Raw genomic sequence first — 22563 nt, forward strand, 5'->3', positions numbered from 1 at the left:
GCTGCTGATACACAGAGTAGCCTACTTCTCAAAAATGTGATGCACCTGGGTACATGCTGCTGCTGTCCATGCTGGGGAAGGCGAAAGACCAACCCAGTGGGCTTTCACAGTCATATAATCTTTTGTTTGCCCAGTTCCGCTTGTACACATATCTGTGGTTAAGTGTACAGTGGGTAGAATACCATTTTGTCACCCAATAATGACATTTTTAGGAACTTTCCGGTACAGGAGAGAATAAGCTTTTCTAGTAAAATGGTATAGTGATGACATTTGCTAACAGGGACATAACACCTCAATTAAATGTCTTAAACCAACTGTATTAATAGTGGACATTGGACACAGATCTAACGCTAGCATAGTACCCAGGGCGTCTGTGATCCGCTTTGCGACTGGGTGACAGGTTTCATTCTTGCTTCCTCTTGCAGAGGATTGTTTACTTGCCAATTGTTGGGGGGGAAGATTGCAGGTGCTGGGATGTAGATGAGAGAAGGGAGGTAGATTATGCTGGAATGCTTGTTGTTAATTTTTTTTTAACCAAAGTTTCTGATTTTCCCAACAGTTTGCCAATAACTCGCTGAAAAATGACGAAACATGGATGAGGATCCCAGATGGTTAAGGTCCCTACCTCTACTGAGTGTGGCTTTCAAAATGTTACAAATGGATAGACAACTCTTGCCAGGATTCGTGTAAAAATAATTCCACACTTAAGAGGTGGATTTTTGGTCTTATGCCCAGGCATGACAATGGCCTTTTTGTTATCACTGGCAAGAACTGCAGCAATTTTTCTTTTCAAGTGTATGAAAATCATATTGTGACATAGGAGGTGTTCAAAATTGAATAAAAAATGACTGGAAATTAGTGTTACTGAGGTTAATAATAATGTAGCTACAAAATAATACCTAAATTATGTTATTTTAGCACCAATAAATGTAATTTTTATAACAAATTGCAAAACAAAACCAAACAAAACCAAAACCAAAACCAAAACACGCAATGGCGGTTTTGCAAAACCAAAACCAAAACCAAAACACGACGGTAATCCAGATCCAAAACCGAATCCAAAACCAAAACACGGGGGTCAGTGACCATCTCTAATATGTATGGACCTTGACCATTCACAGGATATTATAAGTGAAGGGTTTCTATAAAGAGACTCCAGAGACGTCAGTTCCAGCTCTGCACTGGAGCCAAATATTTTAACAAAAGGGATGAAGAACCAGGGGTTAGATAAATGTAGAATATGGTCTATTTTTGTTTTGTTAAAATCCCAGTCTAGAAATACACTGTGCTTTATACAGGGAAAAATAATGTTAGCGTCCAATCATACTCAGTTAAGCATATGTTAAAAGCAATGGTGAAGGGTTGGCTGGGTGCATAAACCCTTACAGTGACATTGGCTATCTATGCGGAGTGTTTGCAGTGTGGAATTTGCAAATGTGTCATATATTAACAACAGAATGTCAAGAAGGGGTTACGAAGAAATATTTATATTCAACTATACTGTTATTTTCTTTATGTCTAAGCAAAATATAAATATTGTACAATATTTTTCTGTTAAATCGTTATGTTTTATATAATTTAATAAGATTATCAATAAAAAAATATACACAACTGTTACACAGATCTTACCATGAAGAAGGGACCTTATTAGGCATCTTGTTTTCCTTCCAGTACCAGCTTTGTAAATAAAAAAATATAGGGATTCAGGATGATACAAAAAGAACATGGTATAATAAAGCAACACAGTGAACAGCACAAGGAAGCAAGATTGCTTAATCTCTTAACACCCCAGAGTGCTATTTATACAGCATTACCACAACGTTTAAACAACAGTCCCTATATGGAAACTATGATGTATATGTAATTTAGTTCTGCATTTTTCTGTATTTGATGAATTTGCAAGCACTTAGAGCATATTTATTATTGTTTAAATTTAGGTCTGAATTACAAATTAATTCGTGAGAGTGATAGAGTTAGAATGTGAGTTATTCATTATGGCCCAGACCAGTGCAGAGCCAAGATTGTGTTTTAATTTCACCTCCCATTGTGCCATGTTTTGCATACAGTAATGGGGGCGTGCACACATGCACAGAAAACAGCTGAACAATGGCTTATCAGGGTAGTACCTAGGCATAACTAGACAATTGCGTTCTGTATGCCTGGTGTAAAGACCAAGTACCTAAACCAAAATCAGATGCGACCAGACATAGTTTAAAGATTTAAGGATTCCATTCATTTTCAGATGTACATAATGTGTAGTTAATAGCCTGGTCTTGAGGTGGTGTACGGGTTGAATTTCAAGAGGAAGTTGTGTGCATAGTCAAGAACATAGATTATGACTAACTTCAATGCATTGAATTGCAAGGTAACTAAAATATTGAAGCTGAAAAAAAAAAATGCGCATAAATTAAACACATGCCATTCTTTTCCCTTTTCCCCTGAGCTGTTTAATAGTAAAATGAAAAGAAGGCAAGCAGTTGAGCATCAACACTTATTAAATGAGATTTAATGAAAGGGCCGGCAAAAAAAATACAGTTAAACAAGGCTTTACATCTAGCCCATAAGTATGCATGTGATGTAGTCTACGTGGTGCCGTTTGTCAACAGTTTATTCTATCTACAAAATAAATTCAATATGTGAGCTAAACATTTTGGGCCTGATTCATTAAGGAAAGTAAGGCAATAAAATGAGTAATTTTTCTCCTGAACAAAACCATGTTACAATGCAAGGGGTGCATTTTAGTTTATTATTTTTAACATAAGTTAAATACTGACTGTTTTTACATGTAGCACACAAATACTTGGTAGCTTTATGTTTACACTGAAATTTTAAAGTTGATCTAGGACATGCCCTACCCCAACTATAATTCTGTCCTCACATTTTAAATTTACCTCCCCCTCCAATGCAACATGGTTTTGCCAATGTGCAAAGTTACTCATTTTTTCTGCTTTGCTTTCCTCAAGGAATTAGGCCCAAATTTGAGTCTGGCAATACAATTCACTTGGTATAATCTCATAAATCATCTTGGTAATTGGCTGCACATAATTTGGTGTCAGACTACAAAATACATTTTGTAGCACAAAATTCATTTTGACAAGTAAAAGTGATAGCTTATAACACAGAATCAATTGTTTTGCGTCAAAATTTATTTGTGTTTCAAAATCAGTTTTGCCAAACTGATGTCATGAAAAGATATATAGCATGATTTTGCAACACAAACTAAATTTTGTAGTCACAAAATAATTTATGTTAAATATATTTGGAGCCGCAGATATTATAAAGCAATATTTTATGAATTTTAATAATTTGACACTAGTTGTCATCTGCTCAACAGTGGCAAACATAATCATAATCACTTTTATGGAGTGTATTCTACTGTATCCTAGTTATCTAAATAATGTAAATCTAGCAATATAAGTAATCTTACACTGAACAATGTATTTTACCTTAATGGTTTTTATCTAAAAGAAAAAATTGGGGGGTTTGGCACTGCATCTCTGTTAAAAAGTAAAGTTATAGCCAAAGCATCTCCGACATCTTTAGAACCATTTCCTAATAGGACATCATACAGGTCAAAAAGCTCATAATGTAATAATTGCTACAAATCTGGGCTATTTACCTTAAATTATTTGTATCTTTTATTTCTTACATCTATATTTTGATATAAATTTGATGCAACATCTGTCAACAATGAACAGTTGTGGTTATTGCAGTTGCCAATCTAGTTTATTTAACCACTGCAAAGTTTGATACAATGTAAAATATATGTATTGTACACATGCATTTTAGATATCTACACATATGTATCGAATTTGTATTTTCTGTTACAAATCAGTTTTCTCGAAGGAAAGCATTATTTTGTAACACTAATTACTGTGCAGCACAAAATTATTTCAGCAACACAAGATCATGCAAAATGTATTTTATTATTTATTCTGATGTAGCTTTTCATATATAGTTTGTGATTTAAAAATATATGTTTTGTAGCTTCCAAAATGTTCTAACAGCAATAGTTTTATGTTTTATTAACAGATATAGTCATTTTGTGGCACATCAACCAATTACATCCAGGTTTAGGAATAATAATGTAGACAAATTGGGCCTGATTCATTAAGGAAAGTAAAGCAAAAAAAAATGAGTAACTTTGCACTTTGGCAAGACCATGTTGAATTAGAGGGGGAGGTAAATTTAAAATGTGGGGACAGATTTATAGTTGGGATAGGGCATGTCCTAGATCAACTTTAAATTTAAGTGTAAACATAAAGCTATCAAGTATTTGTGTGCTACATAAAAAAACAGCTAGTATTTAACTTATGTGCAAAATAATAAACTAATATGCACCCCTTGCATTGTAACATGGTTTTGTTCAGGAGAAAACTTACTAAAAATTTTTGATGTACTTAATGAATCAGGCCCATTGACTGATACATGGTAGTATATATATTCATGGCACTGGAGGCCAACAAATACTCAGACGAGCAGCAACTATGGGAAAATATAGCACAAAAGAATATGCACACATTTGAAATGTACTAGCTCTTCATAAACTACCCCTAAACCCATAAAATTGGCTACTGAAATGCATAAAAGAACAATAAATATTACCTCAAAAATTGTGTTATATCCCTTAATACGCACATTTATAGTATGCCAACATTTACATAAAATCAATACAGTTTGGCAAAACCATATTTTATGTTTACCAATCACAGTAATGGCATATATTTTGTAATCTTAACATAGTTGGCAATTAATTAAGGCACAGACTGTTTGTAAGACTAAAATATGCTCCATTCGAATATAGAGAAAGTGCATCTAGATACAGGAAAGCTAATACAAGTTGGGAATAGCTTTTAGGGCCAGTGTATTGACTAGCTGGAGCTACAGTGGGGTATATGAGCTAACATACTTCCCAACATTCTATATTGGAAAACCAGGATAAATTAGACCACCACTTTTATGCTTTTTTCATCGGTCACCAAAAATTGTTACTGTCCAGGGAAAATCATGACTGTTAGCAGATATTACATAATGTAGCTCCCTCCAACACTCCTGGTCACAGCTTGCTATTTGGCTGATTAGAATGTAAAGCTGTATGTTTGATTATTTACATGCCCAATAATATCTCAGAAGCTGGAAATACTAATATGAATGGTTGTACATATGTAATGCAGCATGGTAACATATATTTATGTTGAAGGCAAGAATATGTTTTATGTTTATTGACGCTTCACCCTTGCACTTGTATTTTGTGTTTATTTGGGTAATAGAACTGTATGGTGGTTGGTTCCCTGTAGTCCGGTATGTTACACAAGAGAGAGTCTTGATTTGGCACAGACAATGGTTCATATTAAGTGATCTTATCCACATACCTGAAACGTAATCTCTTATTTTTGTTCTCTATAATGGAGAAAAAAAATATAAAAAAAATAAAAATCACTATTTATTATTTGCATATTTGTAGTTGAGAAAAGGGGGGAAAGTCTTCTCAGCACTTCACTTAATTAAATGTTATTTTTTATCATGCCTTTCAAAGGATAGTTTTCAGCTGTCATTGGAATATTTTAAGCAGGTCCTGAAAGCTTACTTATTTGCGGTCCTACGGTCATGCACTATGTCAATTCCCCAATGTCTTGCTCAGCTACACCAGCTGGCAAAGCGCTGTCTTAAAAAGACCGGGTCATCAGGAATGAGGAGAGTCCCTTGATGTGCGAGAAGTGTCCAGTGGTGTTTGCCACACTCTCCTTACCTGCCAACCCGATCCTTTTTCAAACAGGCAGCGTGCTGTCCACCAACAACACAAAGGCATGGGGAGCTGAGCAGTGCTGGGTTTGCACACCATAAAGAGGTAACTGCAGGATCACATGAATGGCAGACCACGTGTAAGTAGTCTTATGGGAGTAAGTTTTATTTATAAAATTTCACTCAAAACTGAATTTTCATTTTTGGGTGGACTTATCCTTGAAGCTCCTTGTAAGAGACTAGTAAGGATCCAGGTGTGTGTCTTTTAGGCAGTACTGGAGAGAGGTTCAGCAGACCATTATAGAGGGCAGAGAGAGCCATGAGAAGACGGCTGTGTAGAGACAGCTGAGGAAACAGCCAAGTGAGCGGCCATGGAGCAGCTTGAAGAAGCTCAGAGGAATTGAGCAGAGGGCTCAGGGTGAAGCCAGAATTTGACCTGCAGAGAGGCTGCAGGAGAGAGTATTTGATGTAGTGACTGGCTAGAGAGGGTTCAATAGGTGAGGCATTGCTGTGGAATTAGTGGCGCTATATAAACAAATAGATGATGATGATGATTGCCTTGAATAGAAGCTAGCAGATTGCTATTTTTAAGCAAGCTATATATCTATGTTAGTCATGAAGTCTGTGAAAGGTTCTTGTAGAGACACCTACACACATATTCAGTAAATCAGAGATTTATAATAATATTGTTGTAATAATGATTACATGATCCTATATTTAAAATTACATTGCACAAAATATGTGGATTTATGATTTTTTTTTATACATTTTCAATAGTAGTGCATGATTTAGCTAAAAACCATCACTTACCTAATCACACAGATTAAGTGTAGATGAGACAGTTAGAGTTATAACTACTGAAGACTTGTGTAATGATACACAAAGATATTTCCAAGCATGATCTTTACCAGTTTCCAAAATAAAATGACCACTGGATGATTGCATTCTACTGTTGGTTTTGGATGATATGTTTATTACCAATATAAGCAGTGAGTATTTTAGCTGCCACAACATTGGACATTTGTACCTTTTGTATCAGTCTGTGAGGGTTATTTTTTAAGCTGCAAAAATACTTCAGCGCAAAAATTGTACACAATGTATCTATTTTCATGCTTACCTAATATATTCAGCCATCAGTCCCTCTGTATATTTGTATGAGTGTTCTGGCTACCCTTGAAATACTGTCACAATTTCAGCAAGTTGTAGTGATTAATCAGACATTTTGGGACAATCACTGTTGATCTCTCAAGATATTGCTGAACTCATGACAGTGTGCTGTTTTTTATTTAACTACATTACTTTTACAAATAAGTGGCGGTTTTGTGGAAAGAGCATGAACTAGAAGGTCAAAAAGGCATCAACTTGGTGGGCACAAAAGTTTGCTCCTTTTAATGGAAGTAGCTATGAGCATCAGGGTATCCTTATCTAAATGTAGGTGAGGAACACTCATGTTTCGTACTGTACTTGTATGCAAGAACAATATTTTATGTTTTGGGACAAGACATTTAAATCCGCTTCAAAAGATGCAGTTCTCCAGAGATGCCAGGAGTCTTTCTATACTGTCTGTTGGTTGCCCTTTGCATCTTTATTTATTGCATACTTGCCTACTATCCTGAATTTTGGAGAGTCTTCCGGACTCCTGGAAGAGTAGGCCTCCCTCCCGGATCACAAACACTTCACATCATAGCTTCATAGCATGATGCAGCAAATTAGTGCATTGCAATGCAGGGGGCAGGGCCATGGTGTCACACTAGTATCACCATGTCACCTCCTCTTCCTGCCTCTCCCGATGGGAAGGTTGTCAAATATGATTTATTTATTGAGGGAAAGCACATTGTATTGCTCGCAAATTATAATGTAATAAGAGCATTAGACAAAGGTCACACGTGAAATAAAATGGCCTTATCGGGATTAAAATCAAGCTCTTAAGAACTTGATTTTAATCCCAATGTTTCAGTAAAAACTGAAACATTGCATGCAATTAATGGATGTACCTAGAGTGAAAGTATTTTGAAGGTTTTTACCTTTCCCTCTGGAACCTGAAAAGACTGCACAGAGCATTTTTACGGAGAGCACTTGCTAAAATCATGATCTGGGAGTGCACCTACATGTGCATATTCTGCGGCTGGTAAATTACCCTTTGTATCTGTATATGACAATTGGACCATGGTTCATTGTTTAGAGTTTCCTTGAAAATATCTATCAATAACACATATAATTGTACATACTTACGCCTTTTATTCCTCACATAGAACCAAATTACCAATGTCAAGCAGAGAAGAAGTGACACTACTCCTATAATACCAGCTATCATAGGAGGGGTTAACAAAGAGGCTTCTGAAACACAAGATATGAACAATTGTAATTTAGTGTCCAAATAATTATTTATTTAGTTAACATCATAGTTTTTATTAGAGTTTTGTACGTAAGCTGTAAAGGGGTACAGAAAAAAAGACGGGACAGGAGGTGTCGGGGGCTATAGAGTGGGAAGCAGACAAGAATTGTTATTTATATGCAATGAAAAAAGCTATAACTATTATTTTAAACTGTTCATTCTCTAAGTTAAAGTGCTAAATGAGTTAACAATGGACCCCCCCCTCCCCAATTAGTGTCTAGCCCTACAGATAGAGGAAAGTCTAGGTGGGTATTTTCAGACCCTCCAATATAACCACCCTATACAAAAGTGCTGTTTCTCAACATCTCACTTATTTTCCTAATGCAATTATGTGGGCTGAATTCATTAAGGGGTCTATTTACCAATGACCGCATAATTTGAATGAAACTTTTCAATCCTCATCGCATAGATGCGGATTGAAAAGTTTCTCATATGCATTAAAAAATCAACACAGGAACAGCCGTTCCGAAAAACGGCTGCTCCTGTGAAGATTAACACTTACCTGTCACTGAAGTCTTCTCTTCTCCTCCCTCTGCGGTGCTGCTCGCCCCTATTTCAATCCCTGTGCGCATGCGCCGACCAGTAAACTCGGGCATGCGCACAGAGATCCCTGTCTGACGGAACCTAAAGAAAGTGTGGAGGAATCGCATGATCCCTCCACACATGCGCTGTGCAGCCCTGCTCGTCAGAGCAGCGCTGTTTTCAGTGAAACTTTTCAATTATGGTAATGTACGCCAGCTTCAGATGGCGTACATTACCATGATTGAAAACTAAGTATCAGTCATTGATACATAGCGTTACTGAGCACTTCCCATACACTGTTATGGGGAGTGCTCAGTAAACCGATGAGAGAAGCAAAGCAGCAGATATCTGAGATATCTGCTGCGATGCTGCAATAATACATAGTAATTTAGTGGTAAGTCCCCGAAAACTGCTGTTTTCGGGGATTTACCTCTAAATTAGAGGGGAGAGATCTTTGATAAATAGGCCCCTAAGTGATTAGATGGGTGTTTTTTTATATCAATTAATTCAGCCCAGGTTTCTGCAATAGGAAAGTAAGTGCATAATTCTGGAGCAGACTATATGTATAAGATGGAAGAGGTAATGTTGGAAGGTAGGTAATTCATGCAGAATGTGTGTAATTATTGCTATGTCTGATTGGACAGGAGCCAGATCCAATCCCATCATATGATGCAATAATTATATATCACAAGTACATAACTCAAAATGTTCATTTGGTCTCCCTCCTATGATCATGGCTGATTTTGGGGTAACAACACTATTTAAATGCTAAAACTTTAAAATTTGCTTGCATTAAAATTCACAAAATAATAATAATAATAATAATAATAATTATTTTTATTATTATTATTTTTATTATTATTATTTTTATTTTTATTATTATTATTTTTTTTATTATTATTATTATTATTATTATTATTATTATTATTGGTGGGATACTCGGCATTTCTCCAATTATACCCCTCACATGCTTTCCTTCGCTTTCATCACTTCTCCTGGGGCTCTAGTTACGAGGACATAGCATTTAATTGCCAGCAGCGTGTGCTGTCATTGGTTAACACTGCTACCGCTTTTCCTTCAGTACTGAGCACAAACGAGAATTTAATGTTTCCCCAAGTGAACTTAATATTTTGATTACTATTCAGAGGGATTGTGTCATTCTGAAGGGAGTGAATCTTGTTACCGTGTTTGCCTGCAAAATGTCACGTTAACAATCTGAAACAATAAACCCTTACCTGACAGTGGTATGTTAAGACTCCGACTCCTTATCGACCTGATCTTTCGACCTCTTAGCACTTCCTCATACTCACAAGAGAAGACAACATGGCTGACAGGCTCCAGTTCCCACACCAGAGAGCCTGAAACATCTGTTGAGTTTCTCATGTCGTTTTCTTCAGTTGCCTTGAAATAGTAGAAAGTTCTGAGCAGGTCAACATCCGGTGCTGAACATTTCAATGTCACTTGGAAACCATCATCTGTCTTTTGTACTGGGCTCTCCAACGTAATGTTTGGACATGGCAATGGATCTAAACAGCAAGAGAAGCATGAGAACCAGACCACAGCTTTTGAAACAAAAACATATAATTATTGACTCTTTATACATATTAATATTTTTTTTTAAAAGAAAGGGTTAAATTAAATGACCCCCTTAATCATTAACAAAGAAAAGCTCTATACCCTTTTTCTAGCTTACAATACTAAGCTAGACACAATCGTAAGCACAGTCTTACAAGAGAAATATTGGACACCAAGAATGTTGGATTCATTCTTTTAAAGTTTGCAACTTGAAAGAGGGGACCTTGCTATGGTAGATCCTGTTGTATAACTAGTCATTCAACAGCATGAAACAGCCATGGTGTAGAGTCCCATACATGTAGAACACAATACTGTTCTGTGAATGTCAAGATACCATGTGGGCTACCTATTCTAGGCCTGACCATGCTATTGTTATATCATCTTCCAGTCATTGAGCCAATTCTTCATTATGGGAATGACATTCATGATGTCTGTCTAGTGTGACGCTGTCCTCAACAGAGTCTTGTGAATTCTGTGATTTATAAGTTATCCTAGTGGATAGTATATGCCACCACTGATAGAATTATCCATCAAGCGTCAAAGAACAGACTAGTGCTCTCAGTTTCCACACATTGGCTGGATGTTGTGACTTGCCTTAAGGCAGTTGTGATCACTACCTAATAATAAAGAAGGATTTTCCTGGAATAGACATAAAGACTTCCATCAACTCAGTGATTTTCTTACTCCGGGGATAGGAAAAAATGCTGATGCAGAATAGGTGACTCAACATTTTGGTATAAAATTGCACATGCAACAGTGCCTACATTGTACCCAGCAGTCTAACCAGAGAAGTTCCAGGGCTATGTAGTGCTGTAGCACTTGTATATGTTACTAATTCAGTCCCTGTAGCTGACTAAAATGCTTTACCCAAATGGAACTGAACTCCAGGGCCAGATATGTCAAGGTTCTTAAAGATGGTTCCATCAGGGACAGTATTAGTAAATTCATCCTTATATTATATTTGATTTCCTTCACTTTAACTCCACTTCACTTTTTAAATATGTCAGAGAAATCTTTGTCACTCATTTAATTTTCATTAAAATCATAACTGTATACTGGAATGGAGGCATAAACGATCATTACTGAGGGTAAAAGGGTAAAGGTGTGAAGGTGTAGGGGAGTGGGGCTGTCACGCATGCAGGGCCGCCGAGAGGGGGGGGGGAGCGGGTACATTTTTCCCGGGCCCGGCCATGCCATCTCCGCTAATTTAATTAATTTATTTTTTTTTATTTTCTTTTTTGCAATATTTTTTTTTTGTTTTCCCCGCGGGAGGGGGAGGGGGGGGGGAGCTGGAATAAAAAAAAAAAAAAAAAAAAGGTACTCACGTGATCGCGCGGCGCCGTGTCCCTCTCCTCTTCTCCATTCACACTGACTGCCGGGCGTGACGTTATCAAGTCACGCCCGTCAGTCAGTGAGGAGCGCCGCAGCCAGCAGGCAGAAAGAAGACAGAAGAGGAGACAGAAGAGAAGAAAAGAAAGGAAAGAAGTTGACAAAAGGTAAGTAAAGAAACGGAGAGGCAAGGGGAGGAAAACAGAGATGAACAGTACTATAGAGAAAGGGGAGAGAGAAACAGAGGAGGAAAAAAAGCAGAAAGCAACAGAGGAATAAAAAAAAAAGTGGGAAAGAGGAACAGAGGAGAAAAAAAAGGAGAGAGGAACAGAGGAGGAAAAAAAGGTGGGAGCGAGGAACAGAAGAGAAAAAAAAGTGGGAAAGAGGAACAGAGGAGGAAAAAAAAGTGGGAGAGAGGAACAGAGGAGAAAAAAAAGTGGGAAAGAGGAACAGAGGAGGAAAAAAAGTGGGAAAGAGGAACAGAGGAGGAAAAAAAAGTGGGAGAGAGGAACAGAGGAGAAAAAAAAAGTGGGAAAGAGGAACAGTGGAGGAAAAAAAGTGGGAAAGAGGAACAGTGGAGGAAAAAAAAGTGGGAAAGAGGAACAGAGGAGGAAAAAAAAGTGGGAAAGAGGAACAGAGGAGGAAAAAAAGTGGGAGAGAGGAACAGAGGAGAAAAAAAGTGGGAAAGAGGAACAGAGGAGGAAAAAAAGTGGGAGAGAGGAACAAAGGAGAAAAAAAAGTGGGAAAGAGGAACAGAGGAGGAAAAAAAGTGGGAAAGAGGAACAGAGGAGGAAAAAAAAGTGGGAGAGAGGAACAGAGGAGAAAAAAAAGTGGGAAAGAGGAACAGTGGAGGAAAAAAAGTGGGAGAGGAACAGAGGAGGAAAAAAAGTGGGAAAGAGGAACAGTGGAGGAAAAAAAGGTTTGGGGGCTATTGAATGTTGGGGTGAGTTTAGGGAGAATGAGGTCTATTTATTAAATGTGACTATGAATTATTTAATGGCAGTGATGGTTGCAAGAAATAGGTATTGCTGGGGCTGTTTGCAGGAAGGGAAATAGGTTTATTTATTAAATGTAAATAGTATTATTTTAATGTTGGGGCTGGAGGAAGGCCTAATTATTAATCGTGAGTGCTATTGATTTAACGCCGGGGCTGGCTGTAATTTTCTAAATGTAGCCATTTTTTTTCAAAATAGGTCCTTCAACATTCCTGGATCCGGACAAGCCACAACTAAAGAAACCAGCAGCCACAGGTGGAGAAAGTGAGAAGAACAGGTAGGAGAGAGCAGCACAGTGTGTGAAATGTTGTGATTCTAGTAGGGACAATGGCAATTTTTGGTGAATGTTGTGCCCAATGTAAGGTGTAGGCCAAGACTGAACTGTTTGTGTACACACTGCATTCTTTGTATACTACACTGTGGTGGTAGATGTCCTGAAAGTCAGGAGTGCTTGAACATATGTGACGCTCCGGCGAATTGAGAGTCTAGTGATTTTGATGCTAGCCACGCCCCAATGGCGCATTTGCCACGCCCCCAAATGCATGACCACACCTCCGAAAAATTTTGCACCGCCGTTAGGCTAGCCACGCCCCAACGGCGCATTGCCACGCCCCTGAATGTATTACTACAAACCAAAAATTTTTGGGGGCTTACTCGACTATGAGGGGGGGCCCCATGAATTTGTTGTACCCGGGCCCTGAATTCCTCTTGGCAGCCCTGCACGCTTGCATCTGTCACTGAGCTTGTCTCTCCTACTCGCTTATCATACAGCTCCTGTCCAAGGATGATTCACTGTCTTCAGCCTTTACTACAGGAACATGTCAAGATTAAAACCGTACTAAATTTTTCTTTCCAATTTTTTTTTTTTTGTAACTTTGGAGAACAAATATTCTATTACATTTTAAAATTAATTTCAGTTTATGCCTCTCTCTGTCACAATTTTGTGCCCTCACAAAACATTGTTCCCCCTGCTGAAGTATAGTCAGCCTATTGGATAGTAAGGCCCTGTTTCAAACGTACTGGAATAATAAATAGTAGAAAAGTGATTTCTTTACCCGTGAACACATGAAGATAAGAAAATATATTTTTACAAATAGTAATAAAACAATAATACATTACTGAGACTGTAATGGCCTTCTAAAAGCCATTAAACAAAGCCTGTCAGTTGAGAATTTAACACAAGTTATAGCGCAATGGGGTACACCTTAAGGTTTTTTAACATTAAATATCTACTATTGATAATAAAGCCCTTGGTTGCTGTGTTAACGAATGCATTGGAATATACATTATTAGATAACATCTTAAACCCACTGAGTGAAACAACAAATAACCCAGGAAAATTTAGCTAATACCCCATTCATACTGCACCAAAATCCTGGGTTTTTGCCGGGGCGAGCTCAAACGACCCGGGTCTTGGTGCAGTATGAATGGTACAAGTCAAAAATCCCGGGTCTAAAAACCCGGGTCTTCAACCCGGGATTTATCTAGGCGTAATTCCCGGGTCGGACCCGGGTTGTCTGCACTATGAATGGTGCAACCCAGGTTTTTCAACCCGGGTTGCACAGAAAACAAGCTGATTGGCTGTCTGCCTGTCTCTGGACCATGATGAAAAGTAATGTGGTAAACAATCACCGCCCACTTTTGCATCATCTTTATGCATCAAAAAACCAGTCACCTTTCAATGACATCACCATTTTTCAGCCAATGAAAACTGCTCTGGTGATGACTCCCACAAATTGCCAGGGCGCAGACTTGTGCAGTATGAATGGGGTCAACCCGGGAAATTCCCGGGTCCGAGGTGCAGTATAAATGGTGTTTCTGAGCTGGGACGCTCCGAGCCCTGGCAAAAACCCGGCTTGAAAAACCCGGGATATTGCCGGGGCGGCAGTATGAAATCGGTATTAGTCATACATGTCAACCTTTTCAAATTGGCTTCAGGGAACTCGTGGGGAGAGACGGGCGTGTGGGAGCAGGCTTGACAAATCACATAATTTTTGGCCACGCCCCCTGCTATGAAATGCCTATATTCATTGCATTACATAACAGGGGGCAGGGCTTAATGGTGGGATTGTACCATTAAGCTCCGTTCCCACAACATTCTGAGAGGACGCCTACTCTTCTGGGAGTCCGGGAGGACTCCCCAAAATTCGGGAGCCTCCCGGGTACCAATTATCTAAAAAAATAGAGCCAATCTATCTAAAATAATGTCATATTTGGAATCAGCACCACAAATTTACCCAACAATCACTCTATTATTATTGGCTATAAAGTGAGAGTTGACCAAAGTAATATATTCTTAGAAGGAGTTGCAGTCATTTGTGGGTCTTTTCTATTTGTAGAATCAAATATGTTGTTGTAACGTCTCCTTTACTGTCAAAGTTTGGATATAATTTAACTATTACATAACTCATGAAAATAAGAGGATGGCAAGATAGACTTTATTGAAAGTGCCATGTAGCATATGGTTAATCATAAGGAATACTCAGATCACCTAGAGCAAATATCAGCTGTTCCACAGCAAAATACCATCTTAGACCATACATTTGTGTGCTTCAACTAAAAAAACTACAACTAGCCCAAAAACAGTTATGTGACAACATAGCACTGTCCATCTGTATATTACCAACAATGAATGACAATAGCGGTAAATACTGCTGTTTGTAAGGCTATACCTAACGGCTTGTTCATATCAAAGTTTAAGCATTATTTAGACATTTTGTGCAGAGCTTTAATTGCTCTATACTTACAATGTAAATATAAATATTGCTTATAAAAAGCTGCATGAAACTCCACAGTCAACGCTAAGAAAGTCTTGGTGGGAACAAGCTATAAACTGATAGTGAAACATGCATTAGATACAGACAAAACTTACCAATCACATATATATTAACAGGCTGGCTGGTGAGTGACTCCACCATACGTCCCTGTATATCCTTGTGGTATGTACAAGTATAGTTTCCATTGTCATTTTGTTGTATATCTGTTGAATGACTGAACAATATTAATGGAGAACCAGAATTTAGCAGCAACTGTCCATCCTTATACACATTATGTCGACCTGTGAAAGACCCAAAACACTGCAAATTGAGAGTTTCTCCTGCAATATAGACTTGGTGATTTGGAACCACCTGCAGAACTGGAGCAAGAGGTGTATCTGAAACAATAAAACAATAATTGCATAGTAGAAATAATGATTTTTGAGCTCGACAGTCATTCACAGCCAAGACATCACATAATGTAAGAGAACATTTCCATTATAATAACTTAGATACCATGTAAAGGACAACATGTAAAGGAAAACATACATGGAAATTTATGGTGCTTATAGTCCAAAAACCTAAGTAACTCCCTGCTCCCCACTATTTTTATAAAGTTGACACAACAAGCATATAAAATAAAATAAAATGAAACAATGTACAATGGACATAAGCTTATAAATAACATCATACACGAATATTTTATGAGAGAAAAATATATTAAGATGATTATTTAAACCGATCCTTGTACTTCAGAAACTTGGACATAAGTCAGTACACATTGATATTTTACTTAATTTGTGGATCATTTAATCGGAATATTTTATCACTGTGTAACACATATTGAGGAAGATTCAATTACAAGATATTGGATGCCTTTTCTAATATTTTAATTAACTTATTAATATAATTTAACACATTTGACAGAAAATGTGTGCAAATAAAACTGAGTATCTTACCCATATTTCCCTTTTTTGTCAAATTCTAAAGAAAACCTAGTGAAGAACAGTAGTTTTCATTAAATTAATATTTGCCAAATGCTGTTAACTATGTAAAAGCTACATTTAGTTTAACTTTCAAACAAATTATTAAAATCAATCAGCTTATCTAATTAGCATAACCAATTTGTGCCAGTTATTTGGCATTTTCCATGTTATTGATAATTATCACCATAAAAATCAAGGAAATCAAGAGGCCGATAGACTAAATTTAGAGTTTTCTAAGTGAATAATGATAAAAGATGTATACATGTATTTTGATATACAATGTTATGCCATCAGTGAAAAAACATCCCTTGACAAAATATTTAATTTTTTTTATCCAATGATCTGTACACATTTTGTGAGAAAATAATTGGAAAACCATCAACCTTCAACAATTGGAATATTAAAATGGCTGTCTAAGTCTTTTAATTCCATTAATATTTTGTGCAACGAGAAGGTGAAAAACCCAACAATATTGAATTTAACATTGAATTCAAGTCTCTTGTGTGAAATTTGGCACAAAATGTTTTTTGAAACTACCCAGAAGCTGATACACAGTCGAGATGCTCAGGCTCGGTTCCCTGAGAACCAAACACACCCGAACTTAGCAGATCTGAGTACTGAGCTTTCATGCACCCTCGGAATTGAAAACGAGGCAAAACGTCATCGTTATGTCATCTGATCTCGCAATTTTTGGATTCTATAAGTACCGTCCTCCATTGCGATCCAGCATCATTTCACAGAGGGACACAGAATGGGTAGCACAGATCTTGGTAATCTGTAGAGCAGTTGGGCAGCATCATAGGTAGAATAGAAAGAGGAGGGGTAGCAGTGTTTTTCAAAGTCTCCAGTGACATTCAGGAGAGCTCCATTGCTAATTGTCATTGCTGAAATAGAAATAATTGGTCTTCTAAATCTGCAGACTTTATTTGAAAGTGTATGAAAATAATATTGTGACCTGTGAGGTGGTCAAAATTGACTGTAAATGACTTGAAATTAGTGTTATTGAGGTTAATAATAATGTAGGGGGAAAAAAAGCAAAAATATGTGATTTTAACAAAAAAAAATAGGGATTTTAGAAAAACATTGGGATCAAAACCAAAACCAAAACACGCAAGGGCGGTTTTGCCAAAACCAAAACACGAAGTTAATCCAGATCCAAAATCAAAACCAAAACCAGAACACGGGGGTCAGTGAACATCTCTAATACACAGCTGGTAAATAGCATGCATTGCTAATTATCAGACCTTATTAAGGCCAAAGGTGGACCACATAAGCACTGATTATTTAACTTAATTCTTCATTGTTATCTGCAGCCATAATTTTAACTTTGCACAAAACTTGATGTTGTTATGATAAAAACTACTGTTTCATTTAGGTTGCTGTACAATATAAACATTAGTTTTAAATACCAGCAAGATACTGAGATTTATACAAACAAATTCCAAGTGTTGAAGTTCTGACACCTAGATAACCAACAATATTTGTGTGGGAGTCATCTATAATTATATGGTCTTCTACTTTTAGGACTGTAAAGGACAAGTCCTGCTTACCTTATCTACCCAGGGTTTCTCCCCCAGGAATCACCCACCCCATGACCTGAAGCACTGTCAATATAGAGAAAAAGAGTCTGCCCTTGCCTCTCTCACAGAGCTTAATGACATGCTTCTATATAGCGCTATGGGAAAGGCATTGATGGACACGCTCTCCATGCGATGACAGCTAACAGTGGAACCAGGCCTAACTGCTACATATGGTTTAAAGTAAGATAGGCAAGTCTAGTCCAAAAATGGAGATTTTCTTTAATGAATATTAATGTATTTTCTTTTTTTTTGGGGGAAATACCACTGGCAATGAAAGTGACAGTTACACATTGGAATGTTTGTAGGCTGTCCTTTAGGCACCTTTTCAATAACCAACTATAAAAATGTAATTGTATTAATACTATATTATACCCTGTAAACAATATCTATACACCGATTAGACACAACATTACAACCACCTGCCTAATTTTGTGTAGGTCCCCCGCATGATGCCACACCAGCTCTGACCCATCGAAGCATGGACTCCACAAGACCTTTAAAGATGACCTGTGGTATCTGGCATCAAGACTTTAGCAGCAGATTCTTTTTAGCTCTGTAAGATGCAAGGTGAGGCCTCCATGGCTCAGACTTGTTTTTCCAGCACATCCCAGAGATGCTTGATCACACTGAGAGATATGAAGCTCCGATTTCTGCAAGTTGCCAGAAATCGACGACTTTGCAGGGAAAATTTAAAGCAGCGATGGCTTGTAAAGGCAAGTTTGCCTTTACAAGCCATCGCTGCATTAAATTTCACCTGTAAAGTCGTCGATTTCATACATTTACCTCCAAATGCTAATACAACCTTAGAGCATTTATGATGGCTGCTTTTGTTTCCTAAGACTCTTTTCTCATATGCATTCCAGATCAGAAGATATCACTGATGATGAGTGGTTTGATGGGCACATATATTATGGCTACAGTGCTATTTAACGTCAGTACATATTTTAGTCGGAGTGAACTATGAAAACAAGTCGGGCCTGATTCAATAAGGAACCTAATTACCGAATCCTGACGTATTTTGCGTAAAAAAGAAATCGCTCTGTGCATGCCCAGAACCGGACCACATACCAGTTAATATAGCAACATCCAATTGAAGTGCTAAACGACTCTTACTACAGCCAATGATTTCATGGGTGGAACAGGGAAAAGACTAGGAGTATGCACGTAGTCAATGTACAGTAAGGGCGTGCCAAGCTCGAGCTAACACAGCAGTGTCCGTTTTGGGCCTCTGAAATGTACGTGTTTTATGTGCAGTAAACATTTAGACCATTCTATGTAATATATTTTATGGAAGTAGGGGGTAATAATTACTATATTATTAACAGGTGACATTAATAGTGCTTTTTTTCTTTCTTCAGTATGTTCTTTTGGGACTTTATATTTTCCATATGTATTGGACATATCCTGCAGTGCATTGTCTATTAATGCAGTGTACACCTAGACCTGTATTCATCCACAGACGTATCTTTAATCCGCTAATTGGTGAATACGAACATGCACATGTCGATTTACGTGTGTTTAAAAAAACACGCAATACATTCCTTTTGTGTGTCTTAATGAATCAGGCCCGTAATACGTAAATGTATTTGCTTTTGAAACTGGTTTGATATTGTAAAACTTTACCAATCAATGTGATCTTCAAGGTGTTGCTCCTTTGTGAAATGATCTCTCTGCTAGACACATTGGCCTTGAATTGACAGCTATAAACACCAAAAGATGATCTGTCCAGGTTGGATACAGCATAAGGAGTGCTGAGCTGGGAATTAGGACTATCAGATTTCACCTCCTCATTCCCCAGGTAAATGTACATTTGAGTGACCATGTATTGTGATGATATAGAGGGTACAGAACAAAGAAGCTGTAGACTGTCACCCATTAGAAACACAGAATGGCCACTCTGGTTTTTAAGAACAGGAGCAGGAGGTATATCTGAAAGACAAATGACAGTGTGCATGTAAGTAGGTGCAAAAGTTGGATAGACAATGAAACTGACTGCAGACCATGTTCACTTGAAGATCAGGTGAACCCATTAATGGACATTAATTGATACAGCATTCATATTACTGAGCTAAGTTGAACAGAATTATGAACTTTCTTTAATGTTTTTTTTTTTAATGTATGACCTCCAATGGCCTGATCAGCAGAACCCTGCTGGTCCGAGATGCAGTCCCCAGTTTATTATTTATTTATAAATGCAACATTTTCTGCTGTAAATTGTGCAAAATACATGCATTACCTTGTATAGCATGCTGTTCTTTAGTAACTGTTTAATTTTTCCTAAATACATAATTGAATTTGTAAAAGTTTTTGACATTTTTGCTAAGCATAAAATTGTCAGAGCAGCATTTCTCTTTGTATGCTTAGCTCCTAGTTGTGTTGGAAATAACCATTTGCATACCACATATCTGTCATGTGTAAGCACTGCCTATCTGTGTCTCTCTTATTACAGCATTATTCCAGCTGGCCCCGATGGGTGCACCCATCAAGTGAAAGATGGGTGCACCTCTGCCACTGTTAATGTTGTTTAATTTCTTTTACGTTTGTGGTTAAATCTGAAGCACCCTTATGTCATTCATGTGCGTTGTCTGTTAATTTTAAAAGTACAATTTTTTCACATGTGCACCACTGTGTGTGTGGCATTTTTATGTATTTGTTCTGAAGGCATGTACAGACATCCATTTGGATAATGAAGTGCACCTATGGCCCATCGTGATTTGCCCTTTGACTATGTAAATTCTGTCTGTTTCCTCAAGTACTGCCATATTTGCAAGCAAAGTGGGAATATTCACATGAGTAGGGGCATAGAGTTGGTGCATAGACCGGTGCAAGGAACAAATATTAGTAATAGTAGCTTTAATACTTATGACACCCAATATGTATTTATGAAAGCTAATCAGACAACTGCTTTGATAAAATGCTTGCGATTTTGTTGCTATATTTACATTTTACGATGTTTAGTACAGTTTTTATATTAAGTATGTTTTTGCTCACTTCCACTGCACATATAAAATTCAAGTTTAGATCCTTTGGAAAACACTTACCCATGACTCTGATGGCAACAGATAAACTGTTTTGGGAATAAATATATCTATCAGAGTGGTTAAAGCAGTAGCGACATGAATAGTTTCCTGTAGAATCTGGTGAGGAGCTGGTGATTAAATATGTGGACATTCTCCCCAGTGTCTCTGACTCATGGATTTCCTTATCATATTTGTAGTATTGGATGCTGATCACTGCAGGTCCATCGGGAGGAGAACATGTCATGTTGATAGACTCCCCACTTATATACACAGGTAGTACAGGGTTCAGAATGATGGATGGTGCCTGGGGGATTTCTGTAATGTAGACAAGGAAAACTGAAGATATAAACATAACATTTTGTTCTTTATGGGAGATTTTAATAGCCTTAGAGGCATAAATACAAATGAATGGACACCACAGGAGCCTCTAACCTCCCAAACCACTTACCAACTTTGCTAAATCTGATCATATCCACTGACTAAGCTGTACACTATCCAAAGACAATGCCCATCAATACAGGGCACCAATAACATCTTGACCAAACAGGCACAATTGGCAGAAAAATAAAAAATCAATCATAATCATCATTTTTTACAAGAGAGTCCTCTATAGACGAACGCAATTAAATAGTGACAATGTTGCATTCGAGCTTGCACTTACCTGAAGGGGTTAACATAGGAGGTAGACCCGACCAATGATGTTGAGGGGAGGGTCTTGTGTCTTTGTATAGTATGCTGCACTTCCTGGTCTGAGTCACTCGGCTGGCAAAATCCTTTGGGAGTGCACGTGGAGACAGATAAGGATTACTTTTATTACTTAACTGTTTTTGCTGTGTATAACTTTTGTCTTCTTTCTTATTGACCTTAAATTGTTTGCTTTCTTATATTTAACTTTCTCTCCTGTATCTTTATTGCTTTGTGTCTGTTTTTATTTTTGTTTTCTTTCTCTTATCTGTCTCATTTTCTTGTCTCTTTTTTCCCTCTCCCCTTTTCTTTTCCCCTTTTAGTTAGCACTTCATTCCGGGTTATGCCCCGTCCAAAAAGGGCCGTGGTGAGGCCGGCTCAGCTTCAGTCCCCCTCCTCAGGCGATTCCCGTCGCCATCTTGGGGATGGGGGCGCGGTCGGGGGCAAGTGCGGCGGCCTATGGGGGGGTCATGGGCAGTGCCCCCTGCCGGAGGATCAATTCATTGGTGGCCAGTGCACCTCCAGCCTCCCCGGTGACCCGGGGTAGGAGGAGGTTTGTCGGGCGCGGCTCAGCGGTTCAGTCTGAACCGCCGGGCGGCGTGAGCATGCGCAGATCCCGGGCCCCAGCGCTGGAGCCGGGTCTGCGCCAGGGAGGGGGCGCAGACTAGCTGCATGTCACCAGGGCGGCACAGGGAGGTTGGGACAGGCGGCAGGGGCGCGGTGGGGATGGACCTCTCCCCCTCAGCAGCAATCAGAGTGCCCAGGCCACCAGGGGGAGCAGGGGAGAGATTTTCCAGCAGCACAGGGATAGTATTGTCGTTAACCCCTCCTGTGCTGGCTGTTAGGGAAAGGGTTAGGGACATTTTTTGCCCAGCTCCACACCAGTTACATTTCCCCCCCAGACCCTTTTTGCCTAGTAGTGTGAGAGGATCGGCATGGGGGGCACAGTTACAGCCACATCCCTTGTCCGCTCGTAGGT

The 22563-nt window shown here is 38.3% G+C and overlaps 1 protein-coding gene across 1 annotated transcript in view; it reads right to left on the reverse strand.

The window, feature by feature from the left end:
• The window catches only part of LOC142158314 (immunoglobulin superfamily member 1-like), an 88715-nt gene that overhangs the window by 14997 nt on the left and 51155 nt on the right, over positions 1-22563 (reverse strand). The window contains exons 8-14 of the mRNA XM_075212185.1: positions 20922-21215; positions 19504-19809; positions 15431-15712; positions 9895-10185; positions 7975-8079; positions 5373-5400; positions 1630-1677 (exon numbers count right to left, since the gene is read on the reverse strand). Of these exons, the coding sequence (XP_075068286.1) occupies positions 1630-1677; positions 5373-5400; positions 7975-8079; positions 9895-10185; positions 15431-15712; positions 19504-19809; positions 20922-21215 (1354 nt within the window). The remainder of the gene's footprint in view (positions 1-1629; positions 1678-5372; positions 5401-7974; positions 8080-9894; positions 10186-15430; positions 15713-19503; positions 19810-20921; positions 21216-22563) is intronic.

The sequence above is a fragment of the Mixophyes fleayi genome, chromosome 1 (genome assembly GCF_038048845.1).
Source record: "Mixophyes fleayi isolate aMixFle1 chromosome 1, aMixFle1.hap1, whole genome shotgun sequence".
In the NCBI taxonomy this organism is placed as follows: Eukaryota; Metazoa; Chordata; class Amphibia; order Anura; family Limnodynastidae; genus Mixophyes; species Mixophyes fleayi.